The following is a 27,853-nucleotide window of genomic DNA, read 5'->3' as shown; positions in this document are numbered from 1 at the left end:
ACAGGGTTCAAAACTGTGCTTTAATAAAGAAATACAAATGACAATCTAAAAATGCATTTTATTGGGCTGCTAATAATGACCGGCGGTGAGGGTGGAGGGGCGGGCAATATAATGAACTTCTGGGAGGGGGCCTGGACACCCCAGTCCCCCACGTGTCCCAGGAATCCAGTAGAAGACATCTCGAGCATCCTCAACGGGATCTTGCCCATCCCCGCCTGGACCAGGCGACTCGGCAGTGAGCAGCCTGGCTCCCCTTAGACCGAGACCCTGCTCCGCTGAGCTCAGCTTTAGCAGACCGGCTCCCCAGCTCGGTGTTCATCTGACAGTTGCTGAGCTTGGGCAATAAACAGGAAGGCACCAAGGACTTCAAGTTCTATATTCATGTCAGTAAAACAGATTATTCCTGTCCACAGCCCCTCACCCTCCACAGCGCCCAGTGATGCCTGGCTGGATTCAGACTGGAGTAAGTCAGACACCCGGGAACCTGATTTACACAGATGTAGCCAGGATGCAAATCTGGCTTTGCAAATAACCTTCCCCCTTGAGTGGGAAACAAAATATGGTCATCTCCTTGGTTTGGAAACACTTTTTTTTTTTTTCAGTTGAACACAGAGCTCTATCCTCCTGTCATTAGCAGATGTTTTACATATGAACTGCATTACCTATAAAGTCTGCTTACTCCAAGCGTTTCTCAATTTTTTCTTTTTTTCTTTTTTTTTTTACTTCAATTTGAAGTGAAAGGTACAGTATAGGATTCAAATGCTTTTGCATTACAAGGGTTTCTGACCACTTGAAAAACCCCATGGAAAAAATGACTTCACAAAACTCAAACGCCCGCTGAATTGTCTTGCTGCATTTCATTCTGCCTAGCTGAACTTTCTTTTGATTTTTTTTTTTCTTTACATGGCACTTAGCTTTTGCTTATTTAATTTTATTTATTTATTAAAAAAAAAAAAATCATAGCTCCTGTTTCAGCTCTCACTTTGTGTCAGTATTTCTATCCCGTGGATGTATCACACAAGCACGAATGCTGGAATATTGCCCAAAAGGCAGAACTATGGAGTAGCTCAAATAAAGAAGTAAACCTGAACGCTGAAGCATGTTTTGGTGTTGTCCCAGTTCTTGCCCACACTGAACGCCGGCTCCAAGGCTGGAGGCAAAGTGCAGGCAGGAGAAATAAGAGGCGACTCACAGAAGGATTCAGAAATTCAGATCTGTCAGTGACAGCTGGCTGGCCTGCTCGCCACCACCTGAATGGCACCTCTGACTTTTCTTTGGCTCAAAGATTTAACGTTAAGGCAAAAATAAGACACAGTGTAGAAGCTCCATCAAATCTTTGGCACAACAGCAACAACGACAACAACAAATTACTGTACACATGAGCTGAGAGGGTAACATTTCCCAGTTAAGCAAAGGGAAAAGTGCTAAATAAATTGCACGTACTAAAAGGTGGCTGGCTTAACAACAATAGGAAGCGTCCCTGTCCTTTTTGTTTATTTTCCTTTTTTCCTTTCTGTTCCAGAGGTTAAGAAAGTTCCTTGGCCAATCGTCATCTCAAAAAGGGGCTTCTGCAAAAAAGCTGCTTGCAGTCTTCACCTGGATTGTGCAACCTTTGCCAAGAACAGATGTAACTCTGGCTGGAAGCTCTCTGAATCCTCCCTTCCTGGTTATTACTCCTGGAAAGAGAAAGATGCACCGTCAGAACAGTGAACACATGGTGTCCTGGCAAGTCCTTGCATGAATGACCATCGTTGACGCAGGCTGGGGTGTCCCCAGGGACCACCGGCCATGGGACCTGCTAAGGGGTGGGCTTGCAGAGCAACCACCTGTAGATGCCACAAGGGTGGCCAGAGGCCACACAGAGCAGAGGGACTGGCAGAGAGGGGACGAGGAAGGTTTGGGGAAGAAATGCAACCAGGTAATTAGGTGCTGGCTCCAGCTCCTGCTGCTGCTGCTGCAAAAAAAAAATAGAAATTATGGCAAACACCTGCTTTTGACAAGACCTGCAGCTTCAGAAGCCAATCTTAGTATTACAGGGGGAAAGCAAAGGAGTTGGGACGAGTGGGTTTGTGCAGGATATGGGGTTTATTTCTGTATTTTAGTGATTGTATTTACTTTTCTGTGTTCGCGACTTCCCAGCCTGCAGGACTGCAACCTGTCCCTCCTGCCCGTGCATCCCCTGCAAGTCACGGCCGTGGCAGATGTACGTGAGCACATTTGGTTACAGAGTATTTTGGCCGGACCCTCGGAAAATGCACAACTCCAAAGCGCAGCAGATTCAGACAGGGAGAAAACTCATCTAAAGCCCCTCTAACATTAAAATAAGCCCCGTGAATATCCCACAAACAATCATTAGCATAGTTCAAAACAGAGTGAAGTCTTCAGGGCCTGCTCCTTTGTGAGATCACATCTCTGCTAGCCAAACTGCCTTCATCACGTGGGCTTCTAAATCCTTCTTTAAGTAACTCAGGAATCAGAAACTTGGAAATGAGATCCCATTTACTGCGTCCAACCACTGTTTCTTGCTTTTTGCCAGTGGATTTAAGAGCCCTTCAGGGTGCAGTATGGCCTCTGAAGGCCCTTTGGACACGGTCATCAATTCCCTGGACGGATCAGCCGTCTTTCTGACAGTCCTTAAAAGGTCAAACTCCTTAAGGCTTGGCTTGAAAACGTATTTTTCCTCAATCCATTTTGTTTCTGTACTGCCTCTCCTTTTCCATTACTGGATACTGTAACACTGAGGTATAAAATATCACTAGGAGGCTGATGTTTTGTTTTATGTTATTTCATTAATTCAATTTTATTTATTTAATTTTATTTATTTCATTACTATCATTAGGGCAGCTGCTTGTGAAATCAACCATCACAACTGAGCATTCCTGCCAGGCAATGGGACCCCAAATCCACGCTGGCAAAGTGCAGACCCTGGGAAGCACAGGATTGCCCCAGGACCATCAGGATTCCCCCCATAAGAGAATTTTGCTGAAAGGGCTCAGGTCATCCTCTATGCAAACAATGCTGGTCTCTGCTGGATTCCTGGGTTGGGGTCAGAACATATGGATACGGTGGAGGAGGCATTTGGCCATGAAGCTCTGCTGGAGGACAGGATGGAGCTGTGCGATGGCTGCATCCCAGCCATAACAAAGTCCGCAGGTGAACACCACCCCATCGCTCCCAGCCCACACCACGTGCTCTCCTACCTGAGCAATAATGAACTCTTCACATCTGGCATACGCCAAATCTGAAAACAGAGCTCGTTATTGCAATTGTTATCAATAAGGAGGTGTCTCTGCTGGCTGTAAGACACTTCCTAGTGCTGCTCAGAAAGAATGTAGAAACTATTGCCCTAATTCAAGGCCTTAGTTGGGATTTGGGATTTTGAATAAATGAGGTTTAGGTGGGAGAGTGACAAATAGCCTTCTGTATCACAAACATTTTTGTTGGGAATCCCTTAAAATTATTTTCCAACAATAAATAACACGTATTAGTAACTTGTAATAGAAAAGTCGGTTGTTTAATTTATCCCACATGGAAAGAAAATGCAAAAGAAGAAAAAGGAGGGAAGCAATGACCACTCTCATTAATATTCAAAGACAGTAGAGAGACAAATCCCCCCCATTCCTCTCTGGAACAGCGATCTTAGCCAGCAAAACCTTTTCCACTGCAGGAATGAATTACTGAGCAATAGCAGCCTCATGCCCTAAGCCAAAGCCACCAGAGTCACAGGGTCCCCAGTCCCCTCTCTTGTGCCTCTGGTGCTCTTTAAAGTGCTGAACAAACAGGACCTTGAGATTGCAACTAACACCTCCTGCTTCCGTTCAGGGTGCTCGATACTGATAAAAAGCATTGGTGGGTTTTGGGAAGCAGGATGGTTTCGCAAAGAGGAACCTGGGCAGCAGGTCTCTGCTCTGAAATCTTTGCAACTGGGGAATATCGGCCAGGGGGAGCAAGAGGCAATATGTGCAAACCAGCCAAGGACTGGTAAGGGCAATCATGCCATACCTTTGAGGCAAAGAAAATGGAAACGGAGAGATCCCTCTGCAATCATAGAATCACTTCGGCTGGAAGAGACCCTCAGGATCATGAAGTCCAATCATAACTTAACCTAACTCTAGCACTAAACCATGTCTCTAAGAACCTCATCTATAAGTCTTTTAAACCCCTCTAGGGATGGTGACTCCACCACTTCCCTGGGCAGGCTGTTGCAATGCCTGACAACCCTTTTGGTGAAGAAAATTTTCCTAATATCCAATCTAAACCTCTCCTGGTGCAGCCTGAGGCCATTTCCTCTTGTCCTATCACTTACTACTTGGGCGAATGTGACAGAGGATCTCAGCAGACCTCGCTGGCACCGCTTGGTCGGTCCCCAGGTGCTGCCTGATGCTGGCCATGGATTATGTTAGGTGGGAACAGGCTCCTTTCCTTCCCCCCTCCACCTCTTTCCATTCCAGCCAGGAGTTCTGAAGACAGATTTATTAACCAGGGTCTGCTTTAAACTAATAATATCAGAACTCCCAAGGCTCTTGAATCTGACAACTGGCCCAATGACCTTGGTGAGTTTGCAGCATCCCGGAGCATTTCAATCTCTATAAATCAAAGCACTTCTGGAAATGAGTCAGCCTTTGTTCCAGGGCCTTCTCCTGTCTCTTCTGTGCACATTTTCCTTTTGCTGTAGTTACCTGATACCTGTGGGGTGGTTCTTACCCTATTCTTGGTATATACCCTTGCTACAGAGGAATGGAGCCTACACTGGGAGCCTGCTCCCACCGCAGGAGCAGATCTCCGGCCCCAGCCTTTGCATGCAGCTGCTCCAACATCCCTGAAACCAAAGTGAATTTTGGGTTCTGTTCTGCAACACAGGGTGCCGCACCACATTCCTTTGGCAGGAAAAAGCTTTTGGCCCTGCTCTTTGAAGTACAGATGCTCAAACCCTCAACAGGCCAACACAGGGTGTGCAGTGCCATTGGGGATGCATGTAGCTGTTGCTGCCTCCCTTCCCAGCGTTGGTTCAACTTGCTCATGAACTTATCACGAGCCTTTAGCTTCACACCTCTGCGCCATTTGCAACTGCTGTTTTCAGCTTGTGGGGACATGGAAAGACATGGACCTGTTGGAGATGGTCCAGACGAGGCCACCAAGATGATCCGAGGGCTGGAACAGCTCTGCTGGGAGGACAGGCTGAGAGAGTTGGGGTGTTCAGCCTGGAGAAGAGAAGCTCCGGGGAGACCTTAGTGCGGCCTTTCAGTGCTTGAAAGGGGCCGATAAGAAGATGGGGACAGACTTTTTAGCAGGGCCTGTTGCGACAGGACAAGGGGTGATGCTTTTAAACTGAAAGAGGGGAGATTCAGGCTGGACATAAGGGAGAAATTTTTTATCCTGAGGGTGGTGAAACCCTGTCCCAGGTTGGCCAGAGAGGTGGTGGATGCCCCATCCCTGGAGACATCCCAGGCCAGGCTGGACGGGGCTCTGAGCAACCTGAGCTGGTGCAGATGTCCCTGCTCATGGCAGGGGGGGCACTGGATGAGCTTTGAAGGTCCCTTCCGACCCAAACTATCCTATGATTCTATGACATACCTAACACAAGCGATAAGCACAGGACTCCTCTAACGGTGCTTACACAGCCTTGTGACCCCCTTGCTGCCTTATATTTAATCAGCTCTGTTCCCCAGGTGTGAAAACTCACGGCCAGGGCCCCCCCCGGGATGCTGCCATCCCGCTGTCCCGCAGACAGACGGACGGCTGGGAGCAGGTCCCTGCTCTCCTGTGGTCCAGCTCCTCCCCGGGGCGCGGAGCCGGCGGCTGTGGGGAAGCAGACTGGCTGGCTGCCCGCTCTCGCCGGCGAGTCCTAGCAGGGAAATGAAGCTATTTTTAAATAAGAACCTCTGCTGAGTCAAACTGCAGAGAAAGGGAGGTTGAACCTCATTATTAGACCCCCCCGTCCCGCACAGGACGGGAAGAAATGCCATGCGGATCATCAAGATTTTTACTGTGCTGGCTCCGAATGTGTTACAAGAATCAATATCAGATGATCAATAACGGCAAGTCTCGGCAGCCAGGATCATCCGCGCAAACGAGGGGCTGGGAGTTGTGGCTTTATCTCGGGGCTCTGTCTAAATAAATCATGACTCATGATATAGTGTTATAGAAAAAATATGCTCCAAGTGAATGGTTTTGATGCCATACAAATCAAGCCTGCCGCTACCATTTCTCTTTTACAGTATAAAACCTTGACTTGTTCACTCCTGCAAGTAAATACACCCACAGAACGTCCTCCTTCGAATTTTTCAGTGGGAATAAGGGTAACCTACAGTGTGAGCTCTGCTTTTAGCAAAGTAGCAACAAGGCAACATCAAGGCACGGCAGAACACCACAATAGCTATTTTATATAATGCAATAATTACATCCATAATGCGAGCCATTTTAGTGCAGCAGACTGTAACAAATAGAGTGGCTTTTCATTCCATGTATGCTTCTATATCATTTAATTATTGGGGAATATATATATGTATATAAAATTTTGAATTTTTAATTCCTTGCGTCTGTGCGCATCCACACACAGGCACAAAAACAAGAAACTAAATTCCAGCTGAAAACTTTTATTGAGCTCCAACTGCTCGCCTGTTATTCATAACCCAGTTTCCTCTCTCACAAAGAGACCTTTCGCATGGTTTGGGTGGTTTTTTTTTTTATATGTGTGTGTGTGTTTTTTTTTTTTTTTTCCTTCTGCCTCGCTAACAGCTGCTCGCAGTGTTGTATCCTGAGTGATGATGAGGTTCTGAAAGTGTTTTTTTGGAACAGATGGCCAGGAGAGAGCCGGGGAATGTGCCAGCAGCGAGCTGGGGAATGCGCCAAGTCCTGCAGTGACTGAGTACTCCGGGTTCCAGCTCGCGTGCCTTTCCCCTGCCCTCTGCCCCGAGTGGCGCCAGCAGGACTTCCCAGCTCGCGCTTCGAACATCTGGAGTCTGCGACTGCCAGAAGAGCCGGGACGGGGGGAGGATGAAGCAAAAAAAAAAAAAAAAATCCCTCACCCGTCGCTCCCTGCTCCAGCTTAGCTCCCATGGCTGCGGTGATGTTGCTGCCTAGTACGAGGGTTAATCAAAAGCAAAGGGGGGAAGGAAAAGAAAAAGAGAAAAAGAGAAAGAAAGAGAGAAAGACAAAGACAAAGAGAAAGAGAAAGAGAAAGAGAAAAATAAGAAAAAAGAAAAAGAAAAAAGAAAAAAGAAAAAGAAAAAGAAAAAGAAAAAGAAAAAGGAAAAGGAAAAGGAAAAGAAAGAAAAAGAAAAATAAAAAAGAAAAAGGAAAAGGAAAAAAGGAGAGGAGAGAAAAGAGAAGGGAAGGGATAGGAAAAGAAAAAGAAAGGAAAGGAAGGGAGAAGAAAGGAAAAGAAGGGAAGGGAAGGGAAGGGAAGAGAAGAGAAGAGGAAAGAGAAGAGGAAAGAGAAGAGGAAAGAGAAGAGGAAAGAAAAGAGGAAAGAAAAGAGGAAAGAGAAGAGGAAAGAGAAGAGGAAAGAGAAGAGGAAAGAGAAGGAAGAGGAAAGAGAAAAAGGAAAGGAAAGGAAAGGAAAAAGATAAAAGGAGAAACCTTGTCATGGGGGTTTGGTGTTGGCTTTTTTTTGTTTGTTTTTTGTTTTTCTTTTTGGTGTGTGTTTTTTGCGTGTGTGTTTTTTGTTTGGTTGGTTTTTGTGTGTGGTGGGGGGTTTTTTTTGTGTTTTTTTTTTTTTAGCGCTCGAGGTTTTCTGTTCGGTGCTGGGTGTGTTTTGTGGGGTATTTGTTAGTGGCTGGATCCTGCCCCGCGCAGACTGAAGGGCTGTGGTTGTGCCGCCCGGTGGCTGGGTCAGGGCTGCCCTGTAGCCTCGGGGGCCAGATCCTGCGGGGCTGGGGGATGTGGGGGGCTGCGGTGCACAGCTCCGCACTCACAGAAACACCAGTCTCCTGGGAGAGCGCCTTGCTGTGCACCCTGCTACCCCTACAGCCCGAACGCTACCCCGAGCCATAACGCTGCCTTCCTGCAGGGCACCAGAATTTGGCCCAGTGGGGAAAAGCTATAAAAAGAGGCTGTGCAAACAGCAGGCTGGACCTGAAACCCTACAAAATCCATGTGAGGCTTTCAGATGACCTCTGGCCTGTCGGGATCGTGTCCCGTGCAGAAATGGGGTACAGCAGGACAGAGGAAATGGGGACTCCCCTTTCTGATCCACCTCCTGTCACCCAGCGCTGCTGGAGGATCTTGGCTGGAGTCAAGCCAGATCCCCTTGTTTTCCCAGGACATCAGGGTGGTCCCAGCAAGACACAGAATCACAGAATTATCGATTAGCTTGGGTTGGAAAGGGCCTTCAAAGCTCTCCCAGTGCCCCCCCTGCCATGAGCAGGGACATCTGCACCAGCTCAGGTTGCTCAGAGCCCCGTCCAGCCTGGCCTGGGATGTCTCCAGGGATGGGGCATCCACCACCTCTCTGGCCAACCTGGGCCAGGCTCTCACCACCCTCAGGGTAAAAAATTTCTTCCTCATTTCTGGCCTGAATCTCCCCTCTTTTAGTTTAAAACCATCACCCCTTGTCCTATCGCAACAGGCCCTGCTAAGAAGTCTGTCCCCATCTTTCTTATCGGCCCCTTTTAAGCACTGAAAGGCCGCAATAAGGTCTCCCCGGATCCTTCTCTTCTCCAGGCTGAACACCCCAACTCTCATGCAAATCTTGTGTGCATGGTGAAGGGCAAGGCTTATTCCAGGTCATTTGTATTACCAAGCAAAAGTCAGCTTTAAAAAACGGAGACTATCATCAGAATTCACCACTCCTTCATGCAGTCTTTTTTTTTTTTAAAAAAAAGGAAAATGTATTTGAAGCCCTTCAATTAGCCCCTTGGCTGCTTATAAATGAGATCTCCCGTCACCAAACACCCTCAGTCAAATCTCAATTGCAACAACTAAAATCACCATAGAACCACAGTTAGGACTGGAAAGGGGAGTTGTTGTTTTTTTTCCCTCGCCAAGTTTGAAAGGCTAAAGCCAACTTTTCTAATTAACACAATGGAGTGGAAAAGGGGGAAAAATCCCACCCCATTAAATTTCCTATTGCAACAGCAAAGTCCGAATAACAACCTAACATTAGGGACAGCAGAAAATTCGCCCTCAAAAACAAAGCAAAAGGCAATGCACAATCCAGCGAACACAACATCTGGAGCCCTTGCCTGCCAAAACAAACTCCAACCAGCTACTTTTTTGTGTGAAAAGCTCATGGTGCCATAGCACATTGCAATCACAGAGCTGAGAGAGCAAGCGATAGAGGCAGACACACAATAAAATGGAGATGACAGGAGATAAGGGTGCTGTGGACCCAATGGTACAGCTTGAAGAGTGGAGGTCTGCCTTCAGGCTTGCTGTGATTTTTCTCTTTTTTTAAAAGAGAGAATAAAAAAAGGAAACTCAAAAACCAAAAACAAAAATACAACCACCACCCCAAAGTCAATAATTCAGAGGAACTGCTCAGCGAGCAGTGGTTTTGGAGACCTGATTAAAAACACACACAGCTTAGAAAAAAACGTGCCGATTTCAAAATTAATGAAGCAGTGGTGACTTTGGGCCAAGCCATTGTATCCTCATCCAGCCGCCCATGCGAGACCCCCCAGGAGAGACATCCCTTCGTGCCACCTGACATCTAGAGCTCGGATCTCTCATGCACGGCCATCCTGGATCTGTAATTTCCCTCTAACAACAGCATTTCCCTCTCTTGTGCCATTGATTCTCTTGGTTCAAGGAGAAAGGCACATACAGGATGAGTCCTCCCAACCCCAGCTTTGCATCCCCACTTCTGTCCACTGGGAATTACTGCTGTTACTCCGGAGTACCTACTGGTCTTACCTTCATTATCAGCTGAACGTGCTCTTGTGATCAACTGAGCAAATATTGCTTGAAATAAAATGATACCTGTCAGCCAGTGGAATCCACAGGCTCTTGGGTTGCCCTAAACTTGGTCTTCCCAAGTGACAGAAATGCATTTGCAAGACACTTTCCAGAAAGAACAACAAGGCAGAACAGGGACTGAGACCCTGCCTTGGCTAACAAAGCCTGGCTTTCTTTTTGGACAGGGCCTTTCAAGAAGGGTTAGGGTGGGTGTCCTGCAAGAATGTGGAGAAAAGGCAGATTTTCCTTTGGTGACAAACAAACGCCATAAATGTCAGACTTTTAATTCTTCATTTATTTTTTTTTAATCCAGGGTGGGCCTAGCCCTAACCCTCAGATGTGAACACCCAGGGATTTGGGGCCACTTGAAATCTGGCTTCGTGTTTTCTGTCTTTTAAGCTTGCGTTGGTTTACATAAGCCAAGACAATGGGTCTCAGCCCATTGAGCACCCAAAGCCTGAGCACCAGACCAGCAATTTGCTGAAGCCCCAAAAGAGATGTTCATCCCTTTCTTCTCCCCCATCTCAATTTGGGGAGGGAACCTAAGACCCAACTAGCAATCTGCCAAAGCCTCAAAAAGGATGTTCATCCCTGTTTTTCCTCCCATCTCAGTTTAGGGAGGGAATATAAAACCAAATTAGCAATCTACCAAAGCCCCCAAAGGGTGCTCATCCCTATTTTTTCCCCCATTTTGACTCGGGGAGGGGACTCAAGACCCAACTCTCACCTCACCCTAGGGTTGGTGGCATCACATCAGTGTCCCTGGGACACCACCGCCTGCGGCACTACGGACCCCACAATGAACCCCCAATTTCGGGCCATGCCCAGAAGCTCCCCCCGCATCTCCCAGTTTCAACTGGTGCCGTCAGATGTGGGCGAGCAGCGCTGTGTCCCCGCCTGGCACTGCTGCTCCCAGGACATAAATACGGCCCGTGACAGCGAGAGGAAGCGACGAGGAGTGTGCTACTGTGTTTATTTATAAACCGAATTTCTGCAGGATGATTTGTTGGGCTAAAGAGGAGGAAAAGTGAGGAAACCTGCCCGAATCAGAGGCAGATCTTAATGACACTGGGGAAGGAGCCTGCTCCCCGGCTTAGCTGCCCATTCATCCATTAAAATCCCACTGATTTATTATCCCGCCTGACAAGCGAGCTCGCAAAGCAGGGGGAAGTTCAATTCGAGTTTACAAAACTCTTTTTGTCATAAAAGCCCGAACAAAGACATCAATCACCCCTCTAATTCACCCATGTCACTCTCTGAGAGGAAAACTGGCAGAACGCTCGGCTTCCTCCTCCCGCCGCTTGACGATGATTTCACCTAATTGGTTCAGTGTTAAGTAACCTAAAGGAATGCAAGGCGTAATTAGATTTAACGTTGTTTCCTCAAGATACCCACACGTCCTTCAGGTCATACATCTTACTAATGTGTTTATACATACAATGTCTCCATTAGCTACTTTTTTTTTTTTTTGGTTGTTGTTGTCGGGTGATTTTTCTTGGAGATAAGTGTTAAATTAAACAAAACAGAAAACACAGGCAGGCGACCGTGTTTTATGGGCTCCAAAAGGCGACTCGAGGTTGGTTTGGTTTAACAAATAACAGCCCCGAGATGACTCTAATAGGATCATGCTCGTGTTAAAACACACGATGGGCGACTAACGAGAGGAAGAGCCCGGTGCGGAGGACCAGAAGGAGAGAAAAGCTTTTGATTAGGGAGGAATGTGGTTATTACAAGATCAGAGAGATGAAGGAGAAAAAGCAAGACAGAAAGGCAAGGGATAAAAAAAAAAATCAGAAAAATTTCAAGAGGTTGAAAAAAAGAAGGAAAAAGCTTTGGATTTTTTTTTTTTCTCCTTTTGTAACTTTTACCGTTATTTGGGGGGCAGTGAGGGGAGGCTGTAACATACCTTCCTTTTTTTAGATCTTCCTTCTGCTTGTAAGGTCCTAGTGCACTGCTCCACGCATTCAGAGAAGCTCATGTTACTGTGGTCAGCGCTGTAATCCAGGTCTGCTAGTCTGGCCAGGGAAAGGATATAGTTACAGGCTATTCTCAAGATGGCCAGTTTGGACAACTTTTGACCATAAGAATAGCAGGGAACCTAGAAAGGGTAACAGGGAAAAAAAAAAAATTAGGCCAGATAAACAAAATATCTTGCTCGAAGCATGACAAAACAACTGTAGGTTATTTTCTTAGTGTTTTTTAACATAAATAGGAACTCTAGTGATAAAAGGCCATATGGTCCCAACAGGTTTTTAAGAAGAACTCCCCCGCTGATCTCCACAGGGATGAAAGCAGCACGAAGCCTCTTGATTTCAGCGGGGCTGTTCTGCTTAAAACACGACGGCAGGATACGGCCCGGGACGTCTGCCTGCTGCTTGATTCGCTGCCTGGATGCCTCGTTTTTCTCCAAAATCTGCAACCCTCATGCCACCCGGCTACTCATCTTGAGTAACTTACACCGCGCAAGTAGCTCCAATGCCATCACAGCTCTTGCAGAATAAGGCAATAAGGAGGGTATGAGCAACTGTATCGCAATCGGGTGCTTTTGCACTCCAACAGCATCGATCATGACTTCTAGCCCACACAAAACCACGATGCTGTTGTAGGAACAGGACCTGGAGGCAGTAATTCCTACCTGCTGCAACACTCCATCATGGTACCTCACCTCCCAGAAGAGACCGAACCAGAGCCTGGTTCAGGGCTCTGGACGTATCTTATGCAATTTATTTCTTTACCCTCAAAGATTTCTAGTGTAATGTGAGACATTCAGACAATTCAAACTAAACAGCATGTGTCTAAATAACTGAACTCTATGCATTTCTTGCTGCAGAAGATTGCTTGTCAATAGAAGTCCAGCAAAATACTATGTACGTGCTCAATTTTAGGCGCACAACTTTGACGTGTCCAGCTTAATGAGAGATGGAAGTTCAACAGGCAGTAGTCTGCAAAATTGTCACTACTTTTCAAAATTGCTAAAGGTCTTTCAGCCTTTAATGCACAAGAGTCTACTGCTTATGGGAAACTGGAGCTGGGCACTTATCTGAAATCCATCCTATCCACTCGGGCCGTCTGACCGCCTGTCAATCTACGTTTTCATACCACAGCAACCACCAGAATGCCTCAATGCCCCTCTACCATCTGCCTCCATACCAGTCTCCATCCTCCTCATCCCTCTAGGGTGTCACACTCTGCTTAGGATTGGAGATTTTTTAACACTTCTTGCCCTGCTCACGCGCTAGCTTCTCTTTTCTCCGCAGAGACACAAAGCCAGGCTCATCTCTGGAGTGATGTCCCTGAATTTACATAAGGTAAGATGGGCTCACCCCTCCACGAACTCCACAGCAGCCATATGCAGATGTCAAGGGAGGAGCTGAGCAGCTCAGGCATATATAGGATTTCCCCAAGTATTCTGCCAACTAACATCAGATCCATGACCTCAGCTAGGTGTGCCTCCTCCGTATTTGCCAACCCATGATGGATCTTTTTGTCCATGGGCCTGGTAAGCTGAAACCCTTTCAACTTTTAGCACCAGCAACATTCTTTTGCAAAGTTTTCTACCCATTGTATATAACAAGGTTCTTCTTTTGATGGTTCTGAACTTAGCTCCTAGGGTCTTCACTTGAGGTTCCCCAGTTTTTGTACCAGACGACAATGGATCTTTATTCATTTCCTCTACGAATCACATTTTCAGCCCTCCATCATCTCTTCTGCCTGTTTTCCAGAAGGAAAAGACCAAACCTCCTTAGCTGACAGTTGTGTGGAAGCCATCCCATCACTCTGATCACCCTTGCTGCTGTTTCCTGAACGTTTCCTCATCCTACATGTCCTTTTGGAGCTGGAAGGATCAGAACAACATGCAGTATTCATGTTGCGGGTGCTCTTGTGTATTTTTCTAACAGATGTTGGTGTTCTCTGTTTTGCTTAATATTCCTTTTCTGATCACTCCCGATTTGATTTGTTACCACTACCAGGCACTGACCTGAGATTTCCATTGAACCATCTAGAGAAACCCTGAGGTCTCTCTCACCTGAGTTTATGGTGAGCTCAAGGTCTGTCATTTTGTATGTGGAATCTGGTATGGTTTTTCCCATTAGCATCACTTCACTTTACCCACATTGTATTTAATCTGCCGTATTATTACCTAGTCACTCAAAGTCATAGAATCATAGCATAGTTTGGGTTGGAAGGGACCTTCAAAGCTCATCCAGTGCCACCCCTGCCATGAGCAGGGACATCTGCACCAGCTCAGGTTGCTCAGAGCCCCGTCCAGCCTGGCCTGGGATGTCTCCAGGGATGGGGCATCCACCACCTCTCTGGGCAACCTGGGCCAGGGTTTCACCACCCTCAGTATAAAAAGTCATAAGGTTTCTCTGTAGTTCTTCTTATCCTTGATGCCTTTAGCAAATATCTGTACATTTTGCTGCAGTATTGCAAACAAACTTCCTACCTCACTGCTCACCCACCTTTCCAGGTCATTTATGAAGACACTGAGCAGCACAGCTCACGCAGTCACAATTTTAGGCAGTGGGACCCTTTAGCTTGTATGACAGAGCTGAGGTGCCCAGCAGTATCCAACCTCTCCTGAAGCAAGCTAACAAGCTTCAAAGGGACTTTTTCCATACACATCATCTGTTACTGATACCCCTGAGGAGGCAAGGAATCTATTCTCTGGGAATATCCAGCGCATTGACCTCCGGTGGCAGTTGGATGGAGCAGAAACTTCTCTGCTGGTAACACAAACCCAAAAGAGACAAAGCCAGTCCCACGTCCCTCCTGCTGCAAACAGCACTAGGTGTCCCACAGGATTCCAGATACACCCCGTAAGATTCTCTTTGCAAAGCTGGAAGTGGAGGACAGGGCAAGGCTAAGTGTTGTCCCCATCGCTCCGGAGTAGATCAGAGGCATAGCTGGAAATGGTTGGAGTCTGGTGGCACAAAGGGCCTCTTTTTGCCTGACAAAATGTCTCTTTAAATCATGGCCTTCAGTTCTATGCCAGCATTATGCCCTCAGACCATAATACCTGGCACCCAGATGCAACAAGCCCAGAGTTATTTTGAAAGCAAGAGCTCAGGGCAGCAGAAACACCGAAGTCTCTTTCGGCACCAATTTAACAAGAACAGTGGAGATCCCAGACCAAACAGCAGCATGAAAGACCAAAGTAAGACGGAAACTAAAATGGGAAGATTCAGTGAAATGTGGGAATAATTTCGGAATTAGAGCAAGGAGGAAGTTTAACCAAGTGGAAGGAAAATAGACCGTGAAATCCTTGAGGCTGATTCACAGACGCTGTCCAGTTACAACACAAGAAGGCAGGGTAATGTCTTTTTTCCTCATCTGTTTTGCTCTCTTTCTTTTGTGTTTTGTTTTTATTAAAAAAAAAAAAAAGAAACAAAACAAACCCCAAACGGTTTTGTAGGACATGTTTGCTACAAATTCCAAGAAAGATCTCAGTGCTAACAGAGTTGACAAAACCCTCGACTGGGATTACACAACACTATTGCCACATGCGAGTCCAAACTGGAGCCGCCCCGTGTGTCCAGGGGAAGGGGTTCACCTTGTGCAGCTCAGATCCTACCGTGATGGGTGCGGAGCACCAACGTGAGGAGATAAGAGTTTTTGCCATGGTAACGGTGTTAGAATAACTGTTTTGTAGGAACCCTCCCTGTCTTGGCTCAGCTCCTGCCATTTTAATGTTTCCTTTTGAATTAAACATGGGAAATTGAGAGAGGAATGAGCCACTTAGTTCAGATCCAGATCCAAAGCTTCCCCAAACAGTGGCGGGGAAGAAAGTGAACTTTGGTTTTATCCCTTCTTTAACATAAAGCCAGCAGGGAAAAGGGGACAGATTTGCACAAGCTGGAGTGAAGGGTGACACACCTGGATGCCCAGAAAGCTCCAAAATCCAACCCAAACCAAAGCAAGTGTCTTAGAAATGGGAAAAATGCCTGATGCTGGTGTAACCCTTGCAGCTCCCGTGGGGTCTGCGCTACACAGATTTTCGGCAGGGTGCAATGCGAACAGGCATCTGTCGTGCTCCTGCTGAACACCAAGCCCTTCCCTTCTACTACCTTCTTGCTCATCACACCTGAGTCAAACAGACGTCAGTGCTTTGGTGGGAAACCTGTGAAGATGTGAGCTGAGAAGGTCTGCTCAGAGCCGGGGGTGAACCAGAGGAGAGCTCAAGTTCCCATGCAGTTAATGAAAATATTTCCCTTATCTGACCTCACTGATTTCTGGCGAGCGGCAGTGCAGCTCACCATCTTGCCTGCAATATTTGCAGTGATTAAAAGGAATTAGAAAGGAACTGCAACTGAAATTTCACACTGATCCGAAGGAATGCAGCTGTCTGCTAGAAAGGAAAAGATACTGGCCCCATCCTCGGCTTTGGAAGACCAGCACGGCAGTGGGCTGGGACCAGCAGGAACCAGGGCTTCGGCCAGACGATGTTTGTTGGTTGTGTCTCTGAAGGGCTCTGCAGAGTCTCATGGGTCTTACCAGCGATCCCCAGCCTGGCAGGGGCTGAAGCAATGCAAGATGCACGCTCTCGAGACGTATTTCTGTGCAGGAGAGCCTTTCTTTGGCAGGAAGATAGGACGGCATGTGACCCAACAGGTCTCTTCCATCCTTGACGTCTGTGATTCAGAGGCAGCGCCCTTGGAAGACCAAAGATGCTTCCTTTGATGTCTGTGGGAAATCTGCTGTGACCTTGACCGGAGCAGTGCTGGGCCCACAGCCAGTCCTCTCGGGGAAGGCAGAACATTGCTGCAGCTCCCTGGAGGGTCACTGTCATCCACCAAAGACATGGTCTTGGGGTTGATTCTCACCCAGGGCACAACAGGAAAGGAGACTGCGGGATGAGGTTGGGGAACAACTTGAGAAAAAGATGGATGAGAGGGTACAATAACCACCCCTACTGTACGAGGGTACCAGGCATGTTCACCACAATGCGTCTGTGGAGAACAACCAGGAGCATCTTACGGACTTAAGCCAGTTCACACCACTGAGCTTGTGGCCAGGTAGCTCTGTCCTCATTAATAAGGTGTATTTTCTATAAACATCCTCTGGATCTGTACAGATAACGTGTGTAAAGCCAAGTCCACTCTGCTCTTACGCTGCATGAAAATGCTGGAAGGAAGAAGGGCGTCAGGTGCTGGGGGTCCAGACCTCACTGTTATCATGCTAGAAATGGAATGTAGCAGCACAGACCTGCATAGATCCCCTCCATGTGATGCTCATACAGGGCAGAATCGGGCCCCCCTGGGCACAGCAGGGAGGATGGGATGGCTCCGAGGCAGAGAAACATCCATGTTTGCGATGAAGTGTAAGCTAAGCCCTCCTGACAACTCAGTCCTCCACAACATGCCACAATAAGCTGCTGAATTTACCTGTCTGCTAATTCATCTGGTTTATCTTTATGCTGGGAGATAAAACACATCAGGGTCCTCCCCCCAGGAGAGCATTTGGCTGCCTCTTCCCCACATCTGAACATGCAGCGCAACTGCACCATCTCATTGTTTGTGCTGCGCCTCCTGCCAAAAATATTTCCAGAAGGTTCATATAAATGTCCAGTGCTTAATAGTTCTGGCTCTTGTACATCCCTGCTTCTACCCCAGGGTGAGTCAGATGTTTCCCAGGGTTAAGGCACCTCGGGGGAAAGGTGGCAGGTTGGGGCAGCAGGACCACTGAGAGCAGGGGAAGCCTCTCTCCTGCCTCTCTCACCATCCTGAAGTATCTCCAGGGCTGGTGTCTGTGGAGATACTGGGAGGAAGAGAGAAGTTGTGGATGCCTCATCATTGGAAGTGTTCAAGGTCAGGCTGGACAGGTCTTTGGGTGACCTGATCTAGTGAAAGATGTCTCTGTCCATAGTGGAGGGTTGGACTAGATGATCTGTAAGGGTCCCTTCCAACCCAAACCATTCTGTGATTCTATGAGTAACAGCCTTAATGAGCTGAAGGCCTTGTCCAGATGATCATCACCTGTTTTCAAGATGTGTTACATTGTGGAGTGTTTTTCAGAAGGGTTTGGAACCAGCCTTTTTCTTTCCACCCAGTTCCAGGGTGGAGGTGAACACGTGTCCTCCTACTTTTTGGGGGACCCATTGGTTGATGAACTAGTTGGTGTGTTCAGGTTCACCAGCAAGGGACTCAGCATCCCTACCTTGCTCTTGACAGCTACATGCCCTGAGTCCTCCTAACATCCCAGGTGGGATGATGATGATGGAGAAGTCTGCAAGCATTGCTGGGACATCCCTTCACAGTCCTGCCAGATCCCTTCAGTGCAGTTGGTTATCAGTGGGTGGATTTGGCGATTGCAGTAATGTCACCATGGAAGCAGACAGTTTCCATGGAATGCCTGAACTTAGGACCCAGGAGAACCATGGCGCGTGGTTAAGAGCCATGAAGCAACTTGCACCTACCAGACAGGCAGCCTTGTTGCCTGCAAGACAACTCTCACGTGCAGCAGCAGAGCCTGATGCATGGCCCTGCTTCCCAAATATTAATACCTCTTCTCTTGCCCATGGCACAGCAGCAGCTTCTACTGACGCCTCCTTCATACCAGTGTTGCTCACTACACTGAACTGGACCTGGGTGTCAAAAGGATGGACCAGACCAGTTGTACCCAACGACAGGATGAGGGGCAACAGGCACAGACTGAAACAGGAGGATCCATCTGAATATGAGGAGAAACTTCTTTCCTGTGAGGTGCCAGAGCCTGGAACAGGCTGCCCAGAGAGGCTGTGGAGTCTCCTTCTCTGGAGACATTCAAACCCACCTGGACACATTCCTGTGTGATCTGCTCTGCTGAACCTGCTTTAGCAGGTGGGTTGGACTGGGTGATCTCCAGAGGTCCCTTCCAACCCCAACTATGCTGTGATTCTGTGATTTGGGGCAGCACAGCACTGCTTTGAACCTAGCGAGGCCTGATCCTGCTTTGTGGGTAAATGGCACGGTCCTCAGGGCAGTGCTTTTGGAGAAGGGCCTGATCTGTGGGTGTCACGGTGTCAGATGCTCCACAGAGCTTTGTTCCAGCCAGCGATGGGCAGCTACTTCATCCCACAGGCGTGGGAGGCTCTTGTTTCCCTGCCACCAGGCTGTGGTGGTGCGGACCAGGCAGCCCCGTGCTAGCAAAGCAATCACAGCAGCTTGAAAGAAATCCCCATCCCTGCCTTCCCACAGGCAGCCAAGCATCCAGCCAGGGACCAAACCTAACTTAAAAAAGCCAACAAGAACAAAAGCAGCATCATGCAGGCGGGAGCACAACGTCTCGACCGAGGCGCCTTTGACTCTCGGGTGGGTCCACGCTGTCAAATAACCCAGCTCCCGGTTCCCTCCCAGCTCCTGGCTCTCCCATCGCTCACATTGCAAAAACATGAGTTCACTCCTTGGAGTGAATGAATTGGCTTCCTCCAAACAAAACCTAGGTGTGGTGCTGGGTGAGTTCACCCCGGGGATCCCTTCCAAACGGCAGTCTGGCTGATGCTGCCCTGGGTCTGGCTCTGCTCCATTTTGGACAGTCCTCCTGCACTATCCCCGGATGTTTTCTACCCTCAAAGCCTCCTGCACATCCTCAGGACACATAACACACACTCACAGTATCATGCACAAAATATATTACATTGCTGGGCAGCAGCAAACTTCTTATTGCAGGCGCTTTGAACCAACTCTCAATAACTATGCAGAAGACTACTGGGGTATCACAAAATAAATCCCAGGGACATTGGACACAGAAAATCTCCTCTAGAAGGAGTTACCCCCAAGAGCTGTAGTTTCCCTTTCTTGGGTTACACTAGTAGCTATCATCTCCATCTCTGAGGTCCAATGGGTCCAATTCACCTGAGGAAGAGGAAAATAAGCTCAACCGGAGCTAGTGGCATTACACCAGCCCCAGCTTGGTCTTGGTGATTCTTTAGTCACCAGCCACTGCGGGACACCATGGGGTTTTCCACTCCCTTGCTATCGCTGCTTAGACCCAGGAGTTGCCCTGAGCCCAGCTGTGAGGAGCACACGCGTGGCTCTGTTCACATCCCCGCATCCCTGCCTGGCACAGGGGACAGTGCCAAAGGGGACCGGGGTGGGATATACCACTTTGTAAACATACACGGCATGGACCTAAGGAGATGGCAGGTCATGAACAAAGAGCCCCAGGGGCTCTGCCACAAGTGTCCCACCTCCCCACCATGGAGACCACAGCCCGGAGAGGAATTTGAGAGCAGATTAAGGCAGGGAGCAGAGGCTGGATTCAAATCCCGCTGGAGAAAAGCAGACTCTTTACTCTGATTTCAGCAGGAGTCATGAGAAAACACAGAGGTTAACTCGGGGTGGCTGCAGCAGGCAGAGCAAATACCTCCAGACAGGAGTGGGATTTGTAGCAGAGGATAAAACCAGTTAGACAGCAGCCAAGGAAGCAAACAAACCTTGTTCCTGGTGACACGCAGTCATTGTTTTCAGGATTTTTGTCCTTTTGTCTGGTTTCTCCCCTATTTTCTCTCCCCTTGCATTGCTTCAGGCCAGTATTTTGTCATCCTCCTTAGCTGTTAAACCACAGTGCCACCCCACTCTGCCCCAACCGGGCTCTAAATAACCGTAAGCGTCACTCGAGACGGGCTGAAACCACCAAGATGCTCCAGTTAACGTGGTGCTGTTCGATGACAATGCGCGGTGGTGGCACCGCATGTTGTGAGCAACGTCTGGAGGATGCTCCAGCTCTCCCGAAGCCCAGTGGCACCTCTCCAACTGCCACCATGGAGCAAAGCCAACCCCCCCCGGCCTGGTTGTCACCCCCAGGGGGCTCGATGAGTGGTTTGTCTTCAGGAGCTGGGTTTTAAGACGCCTTAGGGTTTCCTGCTGGTGGGATCATGGTGGGAATGAATCACTGGGAATAGGGCTGGGAGGTGTCAGCAGGTGATGGAGTAAAAGCTCTCAGCCTGCTCACCACGCGGTGGGGACACGCCAGCGACACTGGTCACATACGGTGTCCCGCCTGCAGAGGTGACAAACCACAGCCGTCTTTGGGATGACACACAGAGAGGACGAGCGTGTAATGATGCATCCCCAGAATAGTCTCAGCCTCCGCTGGCTTGTTGCTAAGGCACTGCTCAAGCCTCAGGCCCTGCCTGCACTTAGTCCTGGCTTGTCCCTTCAAAGCCCTGCAGACAGCTTGCCCCCACGCCACCCTGCAGCAACGCAACCTCCTCCCATGGCCTTGAGGCTGCCGCTCCTGATGTCCCACCACACTCTCGACGGGAGCGAGCGGGGTCTTTTCTGCACTGATTAAACAACAAGCCACAGCAGCCACGTGCATGCTGGCAGCAAAAAAGTGAAAGGATGTTAGTGGGGGGCAAAAAAATCTCCACTCCAGCAGCTAAAAAGCCCTGTAAAACCCTAAAATATCTCCAGAACCCACAGGAGTGCAGAGAGCGAGGCTGTCAGCTGCAAAGGCAGAGAGCACCCTGGTAATGCAGTGGTGAAAAGATTTAGAAAAACGCCAATATACTTCAAGGGAAACTAAATGTCTGTGGACACATTTGCTCCCGGCGCGGACTCTAGCTCGCTGTGGCTCGACGTGTTGCTTTCTTGAGGAGGAGCTGGACAGCAGTGCTCCAGAGAGAAACCAGATGTGCAAGCCTAGGCAGGCTCGAGATCAAGAAGGCTGCTGTGGTTGTCTCCGTCCATGGAGGGAGAGTTTGCTGCCACCTTAGGGTCTGTCAGCACAGCTGAGAAGCTTGATTGCAACTCCTGCAAATGCAATACGCTGGTGGGAGTTGGTTTGCATGGGTGCCCGCTGCAGCCTAATGGTGGAGAGCACTGTCTCCTCCTGGCCAAGGCCTCCAGGAGCAAACCTGGTGGCTAAGTCCATGCTGTAACAAACATTAAGATGGTTCAGTTGCACACTTGGGATGTGGTGGGGTAAGAGACCCTTGCTGCCAAAAGGAATTTGCAGACAAAAAAAAGAAGCCAGTGTTGCTGGCAACTGTGGTCTGGTCTGGATAGTAGTTGCTCTGAAGACGAGCAGTGGTGTTGTCGCATCTTGTCTCCTCCGAATGGTTGCACTGCTTCGCAAACTGGAACATCCACCAGCACAAGGGCACTTCAGATGGAGGAAGGGATGACCTCGGTTTCTTGTGAGCTCAGTGCTGCATCTCTGGCTGCATCAGAGATGTTTGGGTTTGTTGACCACCCACAATGGCAGGGAGAGAAAAAGGATAGAAGTGACAACCCATTGTGCCACTTATGGGGGGTCCTGGGGCAGATGGGGCGGTGCAAGAACCCGCCAGTCAGCACCTGCCAGGGCATCCAAGGGCAGGAGATCAGCCCCAGCCATGGGGACAGGAGCAGTACCCAGCAGTGACACCTAAAGAAGCAGCAACAGAGGAAGAGCAAAGTATAGCAGAAGTATCTCCACTATTTCAAAGTGGTTTAGAACAAGAGAGTGTTTTCCACTGAGAACTACATTGTTAGCCTCAGGAGCCCACTGTCAGTGGAAAGATTGCTTGGACAAAGGATGCCTGGGGGGCTGGGGGGAAGGAAATCCCTTCCAGACTGAGCAGCTGGAGATCACAAGTGTCAAGACTCACAGGAAGAAGCTCCATCTCAGGAGCATCTACTCTTCAGTCCCACTTCAGTGTTATGTCCTTACAGTGAAAGCAGCAGCTCGATGCAGAGAAAGAGAGATCTTTGCTCCTGGTGGCCCCAACACCAAGGCTGAGCACAACAGCAACGCCACATCTCTCCCAACAGCTGGCAGCTTCCCGAGCCAGCAGCTGCCCGTCTACATCCCACCTCTGAAGGGGCTTTGGCTTTGGAGGCAAGCCGGAGACAGCTAAGTGCTCAGGGACACAGCGAGATCAGTCTCTCCTTGTGTGAAATGCCTGTGGTTGGCTCTTCCTCCACCAAGAACTGGGGAAAAAACACCCCACCCCTTCCTGCCATCTGGAGAGCTGGCCGACACAAGCCGAAACATGTGCGCCGTATGTCCCCAGCTGCAGATCGCGGGGATGCCACCATCAGCCCATCTGCCCAGCATGGTGCACACCAGTCGCTTGCCTTCCAAGCTGGGGAGGGCATCCTGCAGAGAAGCATGGCTTCCTCCTCCTCCTCTTCATCACCAGGCGTGGATGGGCTCCCTACAGCATGGCTGTGGTGGGCCTGATCCTGCAAGCATTGGGGTTTTATCTCATGCATGCCATGAGGATGGGCATCTCTAGCCCCACGCATCCAAACATGGGTATAGAGGGGGGATGCCTGTGTGGGTGCTGGTAGCTTTGTGGGGTTCCTGCTTCCAGAGGTTCCACATTCATCACCCAACCCAAAGAAGGAGCATGGGGCCAGCTGCATGCAAGCACGGCACTCTCCTGTGCTCCTCGCCTGCCCGTCTGCATGGAGGTATCGGATCCAGTGCCTCAGGAGAAGCCTCCCAGCTGCTTAAGAGCCTGATACATGATGACAAGGAGGGTACAGAAGAATAATCAATGAAGAAGAAGTAAACCGAGGTCTGTGGCTAACAGCACGCAGGGATTGCCTCCTGCAGTTGAGGATGAGCAAAGACAGTGCTTATCCCAGGCAAGAATCATAGAATCATGGAATGTCCTGAGCTGGAAGGGACCCACAAGTCCAGCTGCTGTCCCTGCATAGGACAACCCCAGAATTCGCACCATGTGTCTGATAGTGATGTCCAATTGCTTCTTGAATACTTCTTGAATACTGAGAAAGCCTCCCTATAGCGTTTACCTCTACAATGCATCTCTCCATACTCTCGCTTCCTGCTGACCAAGACGTCACGGAAAGCAACGTTCTGATCCGAACTGCTCCTCAAAAACCTGCCACCGGCACCGGTGTGAATGATTTGAGTGACAAGCCAGCACCGTGCGTATGTGCAATGAAGCTGACTGTCACCTGATGTCATGTACAGCACCAAGCACGCCGCTGGCAGCCCAGCGAGAAATGAATCCAAATGTCATCCAATGATGGTCGGGACAGCCAGCCCACCCCTCAGCAAATTGCTAGGAAAACCTCGCAGCAAACATTTCCCGGAGAATGATGTCTTTCTCTCTGCAGAGTGAATACAGCTCTGCCAGTATATTCCCATGCTGACCCTAGAGACCGGCTTTCATGGGAAGAGAGGACAGCAACTTGTTCTCCAGGCTCTTTACGCTCCCAGCTGAGTCCAGGGCTGAAGTGATTTATGGAGACAGGGCCAAGGCCAGGAATCTGAGGCTTTTCAAGAGATGCCTATTTCCCAAAAGAGTGCGGCTTTAATTTGTTGCTTGCCTGACTTCTGCTTGAGGCTCAGCCTAGAACAAGATTGCCAGTGATTTGGGAAATCAGTGCTACTTCCCCTTGCGGTTTTGGTGGTGTAGATGTCTGTCCACGGAGAATTAGACTGACACTTCCGAGCTCGTTACACACAGTCGCCAAACAACCGAGATATGGAAGCAGCTTATAGAAACATAATATATCAAGTCTGGAGTTTGCATTTATAAGGGGTGGCCTCTCAGCACCAGAGGGACAGCATCCAGCACACACTGGATTACTGTGATTATAACAGAAGCTGTCAGATCCCACCACCACGTGGTGATTAAAAATGCTCATGTTTAGATGCTCAGCAGCAGTTCTCTCCTGACATACAACCCCAGCCTTAGCCTGTGCTTCCTATCGAGGCTGGGGCTGGAAGTCTGTTTGCAGAAGCGGGTAACGGGCAAGGATTAACTCTTGGGGTGCAGCTAACCAAAACACGGCGGTCATTGAGAAGGGCTGCAGGCATCACGCAGGAGATGGGAACGAGGAGAGCTCTGCTAAGCTCGAAACAAGATTGAGTCCCAAAACGAGCACACTTGGGGAATGGCTCTGATAAATAATGTCTGAAAGATGGCAGTGAAAAGCCTGGGTGTGTGAGCCCCCCTGCACGGAGACCATGCTGCTCCCACTGGGCTGGAGGGACCAGCCTGGGAGAGGCGATACTCAGCATCCCTCACGATCAGACTCGTCTGCAGCTCACAGCCCTTCAAGCCTTGTGCATCTCCTCCTTCCTACACACCTGGAATATTTCCGTCAGCATTTACTGGAAAGGCAGAAAAGCCGGGACACCTGGGCTTGCACAGTGTGACAGCACATCTTTGCCTATCAGTGAGCTGTTACAGGGTGTCTACACACAGAGGGAAGGATAGGGCTGAGTACAGGGGCCAGGGCGCTGATTTATCGTTGTGGGCAAGATAAAAGAACTTTGCAGCTTCTCTGGATCTCTCTCCACCTTCCACATGTTGGGGAGGTGATGGAGGGATTTTATCCATTATCTATTATCTTTCGCAGAAGACCACGAGGACTTCCGAGATGTCTCAACAAGAGAGCCTGGCACCACACACACTTGAAGCACACGCTACCGTAAAGATCACGGGAAACACCCTGGCAGAGGACCACGACTTAACTGGCCTAGCCCTGACAGACATGAGGCACACAGGAAGTTTCAGAGGTGGCTGTGGGAACCCCGAGGGTTCTGAGGGGTCAATCACTCTACACAAGTCAAGGGGTGCATGTTGCTGCCCAAATTCCCAGTGGTCCCTCTGGGCCAGCGCACTCCAGCAGGAGAGCTAGCGAGAACACGTGCTCTTGGTACAGGAGCATCACCCCAGCCCGCGGCTTGGCCAAATGCCTCTCTCCACCCTCTGTTTTCACTCGGAGAGCTTTCTCAGTTTGTTTCATATTTTTCCCTCCATGTGATTCTCTAAGAGGAAAAAAAAAGTCCAAAAGTTTCTAACTGCAAGCAAATCAAAAGCCCTTATTTATTTATCTTGATTGTTAGCATAGTTCTAGGGTTGGTACTTCCAGGCATTTTGAACCGACTTCCCCTTCTGTCAGCCGGCCGTCCCAGGCTCCTGCTCTAACCTCCGCTGGCCTCAAGCACACGGCGGAGCGGCCGCTCTCCCCGCGCACCCATCAGCACCTCCCGGGGAAAAGCCGAACAGCGGGCGGTGGGGACGCAGGAATTTGCAAAGCGATGCCCGGCGCCACCATCACCGCCTCCCGCAGCCCGCCCGCGGTGCCCCGGCCGGCGGCAGGTACCTGCTTCCGCAGCGCCTCGAAGGCGGCGCTGATGGTGTGGACGCGGGTCCGCTCCCGGGCGTTGGCCAACAGCCGCCGCGTCTGCTGCAGGGCTTTGATCTCCGGAGAGACACCGGACGCCTCGCCCGGCCGCGGGCGCGGGGAGGCGGCGGGCGGCGGCGGGCGGGCGGCGGGGGGCGGCGGCGCGGCGGGGAAGGCGCTGGCGGCGGCGCCGAGCGCGGAGCTGCGCGGCTCCCAGGCGGGCGGCGGAGCGGAGGCGGCGGGAGGGGGTGGCGGTGGCGGCGGTGGGGCAGCGCGGAGCCCCGTCCGCCTCCCGTTCAGCACTTTGAGCTCCACGCGGAAACTTTTGCAGCCGTGTTTGCGCCGCAGCCGCCGCAGCCCCCCCAGCTCGGCGGCGCAGAGGCGCGGCCAGGGCTCGCCCTCCGCTAGCGGCGTGCTCCGCATGGCGCTGCGCGGGTGCGCTCAGCAGCGGTGGTTCCGCCGCTCCGCTCCCGCTGCTGCTGCCGCCGCCCCGCTGCCGCCGCCGCCCATCTGCGCCCGCTCTGGCCGCAGCGCCCCAGCGGGCCGGCTCCGTCCGTCCGTGCGGTCGTCCGTCAGTCCGTCCGTCCGCGGCTCCCGCAGCCTGCCTCCCAGCGCCGGCAGCCGGCCCGCCGCGCAGATGAGCGGCTTTAAAGAAACAGGAAGGCTGGCTTTTTTTTTTTTTTTTTTCTTCCCAAAACAGCTGTGCTGCCAATCTCCTTTGTTCATCCCCCCCCTTCCCTCCCCTCCCACCCCACTCCCACTTTCTTCTTTAATCTCGCTCTTCCATGCGATGGAAGAGAAATCCTGCCCCCCGGAGACTCGCCGCGACCCACCGTGGGCTCTTTTCCCCCCGACTCCCCTTTGCCTCCCCAGGGAAATCCGTGATTTGCTTTCGTTTCCAATCCCCTTCATCCCGCTCCTTCCCTCCTATCACTCGTTTTCCTCATCAAGATCCTCATCTGCGAGGCGGGGGGTGCCTGACTTCACGTTGCCTTCCTAAGCGTGCCCAGGAGCAGAGAGCACCCCGGCGGGATGGGGACCGGGGGAGTCGGGGGAGCTCCAACACCTCGCTGATATCCCTCCCATCACCACTTGGCCTTTCACGGTTCCCCGAAGCCTTGGGTTGCTGCTCCGCTACCGACTTCCGATCTGCTTGGAACAGTTATTCCGTAGCAAAGCGTTGCCCTGTTTTTCACAGGGATAACGAGGGAGCCTGGACCTATGGGTAGTTGCTACCAGCCGTGGGCTGCCTTCTGCTGGCACCTCAAAACCCCTTCACTCCCCTTACCCCACAGCAGGCAGGGTGGGAGGGATGGAGAGGTGCAGGAACTTGCCTAAGGTCATAGTCAGAGCTGCGGCACAGCTGGAAACAAACTGCATTTCACAGCGTCGTAGGAAAACTCAGGATGGAAAGGACATCAGGAGGTTCTCTGTCATTTTTAGAGGTATTTCCTTTATTTAGGCACCTGGTTTCTGTTTTCAAGTCACCCAAATCCCTTAGACATTAAGTCATATTGAGAATCAATGGGATTTAAGCTGTGAGATGCTTGAATTTGCTGTGGGGAAGGGGATGTTGGTTCTTAACCCTCCTCCTCCCATGGCATGTCAGCTGAGCAGCCATCAGCAACACGTGGGGTGAGCAGAAGGGAGCTTCTGTTGACCTAGTTGAGGTCCATGAAGAAATACAAGCTCTGCCTGGTGGCTAATGTCTTCTGCTTTGTGCTACTGTGGCCAGGCTGCCCCAGAGCAGATACAGCAAGTGTTTGTCCAGGTGGAGAAACTAGAGGTACTAGAGAAGGTACTAGAGAAGATATGCTGAGTCCTGGTTCAGCACCATCTCCATTGAATCCTCTGCCCCAGGTACCACTGGAGTTGTTTTT

At 50.1% G+C, this 27,853-nt stretch overlaps 1 protein-coding gene across 1 annotated transcript; it reads right to left on the bottom strand.

Annotated features, from left to right (window-relative positions):
* On the bottom strand, positions 1-26,476 carry ATOH8 (atonal bHLH transcription factor 8). The gene is made up of 3 exons (XM_065634258.1): positions 25,953-26,476; positions 11,804-11,995; positions 1-1,676 (listed from the first exon to the last, which is right to left on the bottom strand). The coding sequence occupies exons 1-3, from the start codon at positions 26,394-26,396 to the stop codon at positions 1,671-1,673; spliced, it is 642 nt and encodes a 213-aa protein (XP_065490330.1). The 5' UTR covers positions 26,397-26,476; the 3' UTR covers positions 1-1,670.
* Positions 26,477-27,853: the final 1,377 nt, after the last annotated feature.

The sequence above is a fragment of the Caloenas nicobarica genome, chromosome 4, assembly GCF_036013445.1.
Source record: "Caloenas nicobarica isolate bCalNic1 chromosome 4, bCalNic1.hap1, whole genome shotgun sequence".
Lineage (NCBI taxonomy): Eukaryota > Metazoa > Chordata > Aves > Columbiformes > Columbidae > Caloenas > Caloenas nicobarica.
This window is presented reverse-complemented; position numbering and strand designations above follow the sequence as displayed.

Bases quoted from the DNA above. Each gene is read 5' to 3' on its own strand.
- ATOH8 (XM_065634258.1), bottom strand. From the start codon at position 26,396: ATGCGGAGCACGCCGCTAGCGGAGGGCGAGCCCTGGCCGCGCCTCTGC. The intron at 11,996-25,952 runs GTACCTGCCGCC...TACCCTTTCTAG, and splicing joins TCGAGGCGCTGCGGAAGCAG to GTTCCCTGCTATTCTTATGG.